This window comes from Pelmatolapia mariae, linkage group LG22 (assembly GCF_036321145.2).
Source record: "Pelmatolapia mariae isolate MD_Pm_ZW linkage group LG22, Pm_UMD_F_2, whole genome shotgun sequence".
NCBI lineage: Eukaryota > Metazoa > Chordata > Actinopteri > Cichliformes > Cichlidae > Pelmatolapia > Pelmatolapia mariae.
In genome coordinates this window covers 9364901-9377534 of record NC_086245.2, presented here as the reverse complement: position 1 = coordinate 9377534, position 12634 = coordinate 9364901, and the positions used below count along the sequence as shown (strand labels likewise).

The 12634-nt window shown below is 39.1% G+C and overlaps 1 protein-coding gene across 1 annotated transcript; it reads right to left on the bottom strand.

Moving 5' to 3' along the window:
• Window positions 1-467: 467 nt before the first annotated feature.
• On the bottom strand, window positions 468-12063 carry scn1bb (sodium channel, voltage-gated, type I, beta b). The gene is made up of 6 exons (XM_065470497.1): window positions 10698-12063; window positions 10446-10612; window positions 7512-7749; window positions 6083-6224; window positions 2937-3011; window positions 468-947 (listed from the first exon to the last, which is right to left on the bottom strand). Exons 1-5 carry the CDS (start codon window positions 10744-10746, stop codon window positions 2942-2944), a joined length of 666 nt encoding a protein of 221 aa, XP_065326569.1. The 5' UTR covers window positions 10747-12063; the 3' UTR covers window positions 468-947; window positions 2937-2941.
• Between the last annotated feature and the right edge of the window lie 571 nt (window positions 12064-12634).

The window sequence follows — 12634 nt, the reverse complement described above, 5'->3', positions numbered from 1 at the left end:
GTTTTTCTAATTTTCTGCTGTCCAATTTTGGTGAACCTGTATGAATTGTAGCCTCGGTTTCCTGTTCTTAGGTGAGTGTCATATAGTGTGGTCTGCTGCTACTGGAATCAACAAGACGTTTTCAGCCAGAGAACTGCTGCTCACTGGGTATTTTCTCTTATTTGGACAATTTTCAGACTGCAAATCCAAGAGATGCTTGTGTGGGGAAAAATTCCAGTATATCAGCAGTTTATGAACTTCTTAGACCGCCCCGCTGGCACCAGCAACTTTCAAAATAAATCACTGGTTTCTAAATATGGTTACAAAAGTGGACGCTCATATTAGGTCCAGTAGAAGATTAAAAAAAAAGTTGTTTTGAACATTAAAAATGTAGCTGGAGCTGAGCAGAGCAGACCTCACTTGAAGTCTTCATCATAATCATCAATCATAATATTCAAACACGAGAACTTTCAACTATGTTTTCTCCATTTTTATTAATACATCTTTATGATTGAATCTATAACTAGCAGTTAATTTAGAAATACAGTCTATTGTAGCCCATCACATTCTATTTTAGAAATCACTTACACATATGGTGTTTTTATACATTATGTGGTGATGATTTAGTAAAAAGCTTTCTTGGACAATTAGCCTCATGGACTCTCCACAACACCACTCATATTAAATGCATGACTACATATACTTAAAGAGAAATACTGAACGTACAGTATATGCTTCAGACAATGTGGCTCATTAATGCATAATGGTTTCTCATATAAGTGCAGAACATGCTTTTTGTGCACAGGGTACTATATACAGTGCTGGTACCATGCTCTCCTAGTGTGTTGTCCTTTGTTCGGTTTGTTAAGAAGAAGGTAAAATAGAGGTTTGAGATGAAGAGTTTTTCCCTCAGGTTGTCGTCATGCAGGTCGTTAAGTGGAAGGATGTTTTCAGTCCATGAAGAAAGCCTGAGGACAAAGACGGCTCACGTAAATGGAAGTGCTGGCGCAGATTCAAAGCGACTGAGCTTGTGGAAAATCCAGTTTATCTCTAACTAATCCAACCTCTACAGCCACATTTAAATAATTAAAATGATCTCACAGATGTTTTCCATTAGTTTCAGCTTTGCACACCTAATCACTGACAACATATCTGTGTTAGATGGTGCCATAAATTATGCTTTTACACTTTATTAGAGAAAACAAATCAGTTTTATATTTATTAATGAGGTTTGGAGTACATGGTGGTGTAGCCTTTTGGACTCCAATAATGCTTAATTCCTAATATTTCACAAAGGTTTATTATCGTGTCCTTAGGGGTAGATCATCTGCGTCCATCTCATCAACTCCCTAACATCCTCCTCTGTCACAACAACCATCTGCATGTCCTCCTTCACTACATCCATGAATCTTCTCTGCAGTCTTCCTCTTTTCTTCCTGCCTTGCATCTTCAACATCCTTTGTCAGATATATCCACCTTCCCTCCTCTGCATATTTCAGCCTTTCCTTTCTAACTTTGGCTCCAAACTGCCCTACCTGAGCTGTCCCTCTGATGCAGTGGTCTCTAATCCTGTCTATTCTGGTCACTACCAGTGAAAACGTTAGCATCTTCTTTTTGTTAGTACCACCATCTCCAAAACATGCATCATAGCAGGTCTCACTACCATCTTGTACATTTTCTCTTTCACTCTTGCTTCTATCCTTCTGCCAGAAATCACCCCTAACACTCGCCTCCACCCACTCCATCCTGCCTACACTCGCTTCTTCATCTCTCTTGTACATTGTCTTTTGCTTTGGATGGTTGAGCCCAGGTATTTAAACTCATCTACTTTCACTACCTCTGCTCCTTGCATGTTCACCTCTCCACCTGTGTCCCCCTCATTCACACACATGTATTGTGTCTTGCTTCTACTGCGTTTCATTCTTCTTCTCTCAAGTGCATACCCCCACCTCTCCATGCTCTCTTCCACCTGCTCCCTATTCTCACTACCAATCACAGTGTCATCTGCAAACATCAGAGTTCCTCCTGCCTGACTTCATCTGTCAATCTGTCTAGCACTACTGCAAACAAAAACGGGCTCAGAAGTAATCCCTGATGTAATCCCACCCTTACTTTGAAACAACTGTCACTCCAGCTGCACACCTCACCCCACTAAAATATATTTTCTCTAGATCCACTATGAATGATTGAAGTGCAGACTTTTAGCTTTAAATTAAGGAATGCTATAAAAATAGTGGATTAACTGCTTAGGAATTACAGTGACTTTTTCACACAGTCCCCCATGTGTGGGTGTTAGTCTGACGTCTAAAACCCACACATTTTCACCTAACTCAAGGTACAATACTTGTATCACACAATTAGCAAAGGTGGTCCCACTTTAACACTTTAGCTGTGAAAAAATATAGTTGAGCAGAAATTCAAGGGATCCACCTTTCTAACCTTTCATTAATTTCCCTCAAAAATATACTTTAGTGCAAGAACTCGGTAAATCTACAAAGTTTATTTTGCACTTTCCAGTAAATGTTAAGTTAGCAGCCTAATAGCCTAGCTTAGCTTCATGGACATCCCTAGAACAACTAGCCTGGCTATATCCATACAAAAGTGCAAAAATGACCCTTAATGACCTTTACATAATGTTTTCAATAAAAGTACACAGTCTAGAAATAACAAAACTTTCACCATAATAATAAAATCAGAAAATTGCTAGACTAGATAATAAGTAAAGAGCAATTTTTTCTTTTATATTTTATGCTTGATGTCGTTATCATTGCTGCTACAGGGACACAGTTTACTTAGATCAAACATGATGTTTAAAACAAAGCCGTGGTTAGGAGTGGTCAGCTGACAGGGTCTAATGACATTTATGTAGTGTTTCTAATCATTCTAAAATACATTGTAACAGTAGGTATCTTTTATGGAAAGATGACATCCATTTTCATTAAATGATCACAACGTACCTGTGCTATTCTCCGACTTGTACCCCTGCACAGTTATCTTTACTTTCCGAGGCTATCGCTAAATATTCAGCATTTCTGGAAAGGAAAAAAAGAAAATCAGTTTCAGTAATCATCTGCAATGTTTTCTTTTATCACAGTGACATGGGTTAAAAAATGCAAAAATAAAAAGATACAGGTTTGATTTTCTTTTTGACTTACAGGAGGAAGGTTTTGGTTTTGACTAGGGAGGATGGCAGGATGAAAACACGACAAGGCGACAAGAGGGAACGGGACAAAGACACACAAGTGAACGCACACAAACACGATGGAGACAGCGACAGTCTTATAGTAAAGGAAACAATGATATAGCAGGCAAAGGCAAAAGTTAAAATTATAGGTGTGATTATAGCAGGACAATAAAGAATGGCATGACTCATGGGGAAATACACACTTTTCACAACTTCCCACTCACACCAAATTTGTTTTTGAGGAAAGTACCATTCACGTCAAACACTGTAAGCCAAACTAACACCTAATAAACAAGTATCAATGAGAAGGAAACCGCACCTGCTTTCACATATCTCTTATCATTTTTGCATATAAATTTGTCTCTTTGGCAGTCTGCCAAACCATATCCTTCTTATGTGATTCTTCTCCTTTTGCACACCGAGGAAAGTTAACTTCTCAACATCCAACAGGTCATGAGTTAGGATGAGCATTTAGGGTTGAATTTGGGTTTGGTTAACATCCACCTTTTTATGATGTCATTTTCACCTGTTTGGATTCAGGAGACAAATACCCTCTCAACTCCAAAGAATGCTCTCATTTATTTTATAAAGCTTATAGTTAGGGCTGGATCAGATGACTCTGAATGATCCCTTAGGTATGCTGCTTCAGGCTGCTGGGACACTTCCCATGAGGCACTGAGCAGTTCTTCCCACTCTCCTGGATGTGTTTATATGCAACTATTGCAACCTTTGTCTACTTCCTCCCATACTTGGGCCGTTTCTCAATTCTCAAGTACGCGAGTACGTACTCGCGTTCTCGGTGAGTACGTACTGGCCGAGAACGCACGGGAGTACGGACTCGCCGAGAACGCGAGCACGAACTCGTGATTTGTACAATTGGAACACCAGCGTACGTGATGATGTCACAGGTCCGGAGTTTTTACTGCCGTCCCCTCTTAATTTAACTGTGAGTAACATGTTATGAAGCTTAACTTTAATCACAGCCAAACCGGTTTACTCAGGAACAAATAAAACACTGAAATAAACCAAACATTAACATTTAGAAGTGATCTAAGTGACTTATATATCATTTTTAACCTCAGTAGTGAAACCTCTAATAATAAAAATAGTGTACATGTACATACGTGTACATACCTTAATAAAAACAAGCAGGTGAGATGTTAGAACGCTTTTATTTTTATTTTAGTGGACATTTAATACAATAGACAGCTGCTGGGGTTTGTTTAAGAGTAGCGAAAAGACCGCGGGCGGGGGGGGGGGGTTGAAAACGATGTGCCGGGAGTCCGCTGTTCTGGACGAAATGCATTCTCGGATATTTAGCTGTACCAAGTCCACACACCGATGCATGCTCGATAAAATGGGGGGAGCGAGAACACATCCGGGACTTTTTCGCGTTCTCGGCTTGATGCGTACTTCGAATTGGAACAGTACTTGGTCTCCGACTGATGACGTATCACGAGTACACGAGAACGCAAGTACGCACAAGTACGCATATTGAGAAACGCCCTTTGTGTCTGCTCGTGGTCTCTCTCTGTTTTCCTTTCCTTTCTTCCTTTTACCCTCATCTCTCAACCATTCAGACCAGGTTGCTGCCCTCTCACAGCTTGGTTCTGCTGGAAGGTTCTTCTTGTTAAAAGGTAGTTCTTACTCATAGTGGATCCTCTGATTTTTTGTGGGTTCTCTCTATAATGATGTGCAGTCTTTACCTTGCAATAAAATAACATAATCTGTGGATTTTGTTGGGTTCTTTCAGTAAGGATTTCACAGTTTATAGTTGAGGTTTTTTGTAATTATAGCAAAAATGTAACAGATGTGCTGATTACTTCTAGGTTCTATTTCATCTCTAGATTCTCATTTAGTGTTTTAGTTCTTCCTACTTTTAAAATCAGTTTTTCTTCAACGTTTAGAATACCCCTATACTTGATTTGATTTGGTTTGGTCTGGTCTCTCTGATGTCTTCTTGAATTTTGTTGTCAAGTGTTTCTCTTTTCCGTGGTTTCCCCATTTGGGTACTTCCTGTTTTATTTTGTTGCTTTTCGGTCTCTTGTACATTATCATTAGTATTATTTCCTTTGTTATTGCCTTAATTAGTTTCAGCTATACCCTGTTAATCTGGTGTTTCCACTTTTCCTGATTGCCTCCTGTGCCCATTTAATGCCTCAGTTTCTATCAGTTTTTGTTCAGTTACACTCTAACCCTGCTGCCCTCTTTAGCTTTATGTCATGTTTCTGTTTCTTTAATTTTCCACGTTGTCTCAATAACGTTTTGGGTTTTTTTCTGTTTAATTAGTCCATCTCTGAAAGCTGTATTTGGTTCAGCCTGAAATCTGTGACATTTAAAGCACCTTGAGGTGACTGTTAGTGTGAACTACAATTATTTTAATTTAATTTTTGCCTAATTGGAACACCTAAAATGTTTTTACCCAACCTGCAGACACAAAATTCTGGAATCGCTAGCTTACACTCACACAGTGTTTACTTCCTTCAGCTGGAGACCTAAAATTTGCTTTCATTTGCACCTCTGAGTGAGTTTATAATGCTGGTGTGACCGGGCCTTAACCCAAATTTGTCTTTCATCAATATCTACAAATATGCATGCCAATAAGTGCCAGAAAATGAAGTGTTGCAGATATGTTTGTTTCCTTTTCAACTGTAAAATGACTTAATTACACATCTTGGTCCACAATAGCAAGGCGTAACTCATTTTATTTTGAGCTACAAACTAATATTGGCGAACATATCTGCATCCAGTTCATAACTGCACTCAGAAACACCCGTACTTTTATACGCCTTTAACATATAAGCACATCTTGTATATCTTTTCAAGCTGAATCTTGAAATGAAAAGGCTCAACTGTATATACAAGATTCTGACATGCATTAAGTCAGCATGCATTTAGGTGTAGGAGAAAAATACTTACGCCGCTTCTCGTAATGCTTCTTCTCCAGCTGCTGCTATCTTTCTGTAACAGTATATCATCTCTATGAGGAGCCAGAGCTGCAGGCCGATGATGGACACGTACATCATGACCTCTGACACGATGGAAGCTGTACCTCTGGTGGCTGCATACAGGAAACCAGGAAAGACGAGACAAACAGACAAACAAAACAAAGGTGACCTGACTGGGTCGAGACAAAGCTGAAACCACCTAAAACCTAAAGAGGAAACATCTGTTCTATCTAAAATCTTTTGTTTTCAACTATGGAAGACCACAAGAGCCACATGCATCGAAATAAAGAATTCTGTGCTTGAATAGTCTTAGTTTTTTCTTGCAGAAGAATCACTTTTGTGACATTGTGCAGTCTGCCTGTGAGACACTACTGAATTTAATCAAAATATATAATATATAATAAAAAAAAAAGTTTTCCATATGACTTTATCAGTCTCTCATGTTGTTGCAGAGGAATTTCGGACCACTTCACAACATTGCTTCGGATCATTACAATTTGCAGGCATTCGTTTATGCAAAGCTCTCTTAAGAGCCTATATATTTGCAAAATATCTATTAATTAATCATAATTTGTTCCAAAGTTGCAGTTAAGAGACAATTTTCCAGACATATTTAAAGCCTAGTCCTAGATTCAAAGGGAAATTAAATTAAGATCACCACAAAGTCTAAGACTAGACTTGATCCGTGTCTGGGAGACTGAACCAAAGAGCGCACTGTTATATATGCTTACTGTTATGCTGCCTGATAGTAATGCATTTATCAGGAAACATTAAATAATTCAGCTAAGCTGCTGAACTGGCAGAGTGTCAGTATCCACGATTAGACATGTTTCTTCCATCTATTGAAAACTGTAGAGAGTAAATATCAGCCACTGATGAAATAGAAGTGAAACAAAATGAATGTTGCTTCCATTTTAATCATAACAGAGACTAGGAGGCTTCTTTATTGACAGTGCCAGAATCTTCAACCTCTGAAAATGGAGGCAGGCTGCATTCTCATAATATTAAAGCTCCGTTGTTGTTCAGGGACCTCCAGGTTAATAGGAATGCACACTGCACTCACAGTGAGATTTAAAAGAGTGACGGTCTGTATTGTGTGAGTGTGAATCAGTTTGTGAAATGCTTCTGCAATGACAGAGTCTGCTTAAGTCTAATTAAGGCCTGAAAATGCTCAGCCACCTCCACCATTGATCGTCACATTTACACGTAAAAAACATAAATGCATTCAAAAAAATTTCAAAAAATCTAAATCTGACTGCTCAAACCACACTTTTCAACCTTATTTCAATATGCATAATATATTTTAACATTTAGCAATAAATTTGCTTTTTCTTGTTAACTGTCCTCAGATGTCTTTAAGTCTACTTGCTCAAATACTAATGACCTGTATAAAGTCGTACCTTTGCCCACCACACTGAGGTGCACCACTTTGCTGACAACGTCGTTGTACTCGTAGTTATCGTAGGAGAGGATGCGGTTGAAAAAGCACCGGTAAGTGCCCGAGTCATTGAAGGTGACATTCAACAGGTATATGGACGCATCTTGAATGTCTCTGCTCCTTTTGCTTCCGTTCCAGTCGACACGATCCACAAACTGGTCATTCTCTATGGTGGGGCCATACTCATTGTAGGTGTATATCTGGATGACACAGAGATCATTTAAGGTTATGTTCATTACTAGTTATATATTCTTATGCAACACCTTTGCATGAGTGACGGTTAAAATTAATTTTTCATTATTTATGTTATTCTGGGCCTTGGTGTAGCCGCTCAGTTTGTTTCCTCCCTTAAAGAGAGCTTATTTCTGATTGGCTGTCCCCCATAAACAGAAGATCGGAACAGTTGTGGGTGGAGCTTCTGTTCTCACAGCTAATACCAGGTGTCTGAGATGACTCTATTAGGATATACGCACTCTATGACATCACACAGATCCAAGGGTAGAAGAAACTGTCAGAAACAGAGCATTTGGCTCACAGGTGTTACTTTTAAAAACACTGAAACTTTGGCGGTGTCTAATATGAACATCCACCAATGAGCTGTTATGTTATTTAGGCTACATTGTTGTAGGTTGTGTATTATTATTATTATTTTGGAAATGTGTTTCATATCTCTTGAAAATCAAGGATTTAGTGTAAAAACTGTCAGTAACTCGTAAACATTTATTGCTAAATGTTTGTTAAACCCTTGAATTAAAGCAGAAAGTCTACACTTCAGCTGTACCCTGATTGTTTGATTTCAAATTGGAAGCAACAATGAAAAAAATATGTCCAGGTTCATGAATAAAAAACATACTCCATTATTTAGATGTATTTTTAGATGTTAATTGGTTAAGTAAACACACTTGACAGCTCCAAATGGATATCATGTGAGAGGAAAATACCTCGTTACCATATTGTAGATGGATGTGTTGAGATTTCAGCCTCCGATTTAAATTTGTCTACACCCTCAGTCACTCCATATGAAACATACTTTCCCCTGAAACTGTTCAGGCATATTTTTTTAAAAATTTTGAAAGGACCATTCAGACACTACTTTACTGAAATACATCCACAGCTACATTAACACAGCATGCACTGCAGCATCAAACAGAGAATCCAGCACAAGGTCAGCAGAGCTCTTCATCCTCTCTGATGCTTTGATGACCTCAGTGGGGTAAAATGTTCTGATTGATTCCCATCTGAAGCTCATGATGGTCTCATCACTGGGTGCTATTATGTGACTGAGGACCGTACTGTAGGTGTCTATGTGTGAGTAAGTGAGAGCGACAGGAAGGAGGAGAGCTTTGGTGTGCACTATATATAAGTGCATATATAAATAGCTCAAGTCCTGAGAGAAGTAGCCCACAAGTTTGATTTTATGGATGCTTGCATGACTAAGACTTCCTGCTCCAAACCTCCCATATAGTCAGCAGTGCTGCTTGTTGTGTACAAAGCAGAATTTAAGGTCCGGCAGAGGTAGCGGCTTCGCTGTCCTCTGACAATCTGGGGATGGCCTGTTTGCCAACCGCAGAGAAAGTTACAAAACTCAAAGAGCTGAAGTGAAACAAAGTGTTGAAAACAATGAAACGTGTCCATTGCAGAACTTTCTGTTGTTTTTCATGCTGTTCTCCTGCTGAACCCCGCTCTCGCTCCCTTCTCTGTCCCAATGTTTTGCCATAAAGTGATTTTCAAGATTTACCAAAAAATTATTGCCTGTACTTAAACAGTTCTAAATGACTTGTTTACCTAAAATCTGTCAAACGTATCATCAAGTCATTTTTGGCCCAACAAAACATTTGTATCACAAGGTTGACGCTAAACCAGTTTTTGGCAAAATTACTTTTATGTATCTTTCATTTATCCAGGTAGAAAAAGTGTCATTGACATAAATGTATTTTTCAAGAGATTTTGCAGAAATTGCAACAAACATAAATAGCACCATATTTCTATAAAGATATTATTAAATTGGCCAAAAAGGACAGGATTGATTATAATTTAGGTACAATAATGCAGATTCATAAAGATACTTGCAAAGCAGGTCATTTCTTCATTTTATATATAACCTCTTCATAAATCCAGTTAATTTACCAACACAAGGAGATATTACACACAGAAACATCTTTTGGGTGCAACACCGGCCCACTTGTTAACGTGTATGTCATCCAGTTCAGCGATGCACAGTGAGGATCTTGGAAGACTAAAATTTGTTTTAATCTCCGTCATCAAAACTGCAATTAAGAACTGAGAGCTCTTTTCCTGAAGGATATTGCTTCTCCTTCAAATGTACTGGGATCGTTTTGTGTGATATTAACTGGAAGAAGCTCTGGCTTCTGCACAGTTATTTTCTTCTACTTTAACAAGGTGAAACAAGCATCCTTTAAAGTGCAAAGTGTCCTTAAAAAGACTCAAACCTGACATTATGTAATCTTACATGAGTTTGTCTTTCAGTTATTTTAGCTTTACCTATACTCCTGACTACTGAAACAGAATGTTAACGTTTATGTAAGTGATTCCCGATTGGTTTGGAAAGATATTTTATTTGGACTCCATCAAGACAATAACGCAAACTCTTGTGAATTTCTGATTAATCTGATTTTTTTTTAATTCTGTGCCAAATTTCATATTCACAAATGTAAGTTTCTAAACTGAAAACGAATGCAGTTCCACAATCATATTCATACTGTCGTCCCCCCTGAAAATATATTGAACAGTGTTTATTTTATATAAATTTTTAGTGACTAAGGCAGCAAGTTACTTCTATACTTTGTTCCTTCTTCTAATAAAGGTTTATTTTAAAAAAAGATGGGGGAAATCCAGATCTGCAGGGCCATAAATCCCACTTCATGGAAACACTCACCAGAAAAAAGTCAGCCTCCCCTTTTGGCCTGAAGTACCATTCTACGCTGGCTTCACCTCTCACCTCACTCCTTCTTTTGCAGGAGATGCAGCCCAGTTTAAAACCCTTGCCTGCTACAGCTTCAGTGTCCGAGTCCACCTCTGCACAGGCCCCGTGACACTGGTACACTGTTTACAAGAAAAGAAGAGAAGTCATCAGCCTGGGTTAACAAGGTGTCATAGCAAAACACTGCCAGAAATCACGCCCACTCACCAAACAGCGTGCAGAGGAAGGAAAATAGCAGAAAGCGTAGTAGTGCCATGGCTCCAGATGTTTTATCGAAGGAGGGGCCTCAAAAAGTACAACCCTAAAATGGTTCTTGAAGCTTTCACGGAGCGTAGTGACACTCACGCACTGAGCACCTCCGAGTTTGCAATAGTAGGATGGATATTTGCAAATGTTTTCTTGTAGATTTCAGGAAGCTTATCTGTATTGTCTTTTTAAGTGCAGGCTGATGTCATGTGTTGGTGGCAACTAGCAGCTAAACATGCATTGTAAAGTGCAAACCGTATACGCGTAAATGTAATGTCCCGTGGAACCACTCAGGTCTTTGGCTCAAGCCGGCAACAGTTTCCAGAATTCTGGTTGCAGAATTTATTGCCACAAATTATTGCTCCTTTTGAGACAGTTCCCCCAATTTACACACCCACTGGCCTCCCGCATCCACGCGGTGACCTTTTCTGCTATCAATGATCAAATAGCTTATGAAACGATCCAGATATCTGTTAACTCACAGTGCTCCCCAGATCCGCACCCTGAGGTTATGATTCTTTTTTTTTTCCTGAGGTCCTTTTAATATGAGATGCAGAGAGCAATCAATAGACCTGCCTGGGGCATGTTCCGCTCTAAATGTTGGAAAATTACAGACAGTATAGACGCTTACGAGGTTAAAATGAATATGTGTTCAAGAGTGCAACATGCCAGCTACTGAATAAACGTCAACAATACATTTACATTCCAGTGCATTTATAATCAATTTGCATGCTCTACGGCAGGAAACAAATGGCTACCTTTTACAGGGTACACGCTACCAGTATTTAATAGAGACCAGTCTAATGGTCTAATGGTAATTATCCTTAATCGGATCAATGAAATCAGAGCCACTGTCCTGATCAGGCCTCCTCTCCTCGAGCAGAGTCGTCTCTCCTGGAAAAAATATAGAAAAATACTGTCCTCTCCTGCGATGGCAGCTATATAATTTTTTTGTATAATTTCAGCTATCTAATGACCCCGTGCTCGGAGAAGAGATGTTTCGTTCGTGTTGGCATTGCAGGTCAAACTGCGTGAGCGCACACGCAGGCATATAAGCCAGACACGCAATAAAAAAAAAAACAACAACCCTCAAAAAAATCCGTCCAGTGCTCAGTTAACGGTGTTTTCTCCTGCGCCACAGCGGCACCTCTGTCGCTCAGTTGAGAGGCTGATGCTGCAGATGCACTGCGGTAAAAACAGCCATGCGTGTGTGAGACAGGGCAGGTGCTGCATGTGACAGCTGTTTGAGCCTCTTCTGTACGGTTTTTTAAACTGATGCTCATTTAACCCTGCCTCAAACCTGCTGCAGGGATCCCGGTGTGCGTTGGAAGCAAATTAAATGGAAAATGTTAAATAAGAAAACGAGAACAGGGCGAGCTGGCCCTTTAATTTAACTCCTTGTTGATTCATACAAGGCATCAGAGAGCTTCCACTTTCTGGACTTCTTGTTTTTATAGGGGGCGCTAATGGGATGTGACTCAAAAAATCCAGTTAAAATTACAGTAGGCTACAGTGAAGGAATTTTCCGTGTAATTATTTTAATGTATTTCCCAGTGTTTATTACACATTGATTTTTACCATTAATTTTTTATGGAAACTTAAAAAAATTATAATAATTTTGATGTATGGCAGAACTTTATTTAGGTGCAGGGGGGTGGGTGGGGGTATTTTATTTTTATTTTATTTTTTGCATTTTTAACAGTGTAAACTTCATTGAGGAAAATTTGAAATTTTTATGATATTTTGGTTGGAGATACACATTGGCGGGTTTATTTATTTTCACAGCACTATGAGCCGCTTTACAGCATCCGCCATTTTTCTTTTGGGCATGAATCCACCAGTTGCTGAGAATATCTCGAATTTCTAGCAACTACCCTCCTGACAGCGTCCCGTTCAAC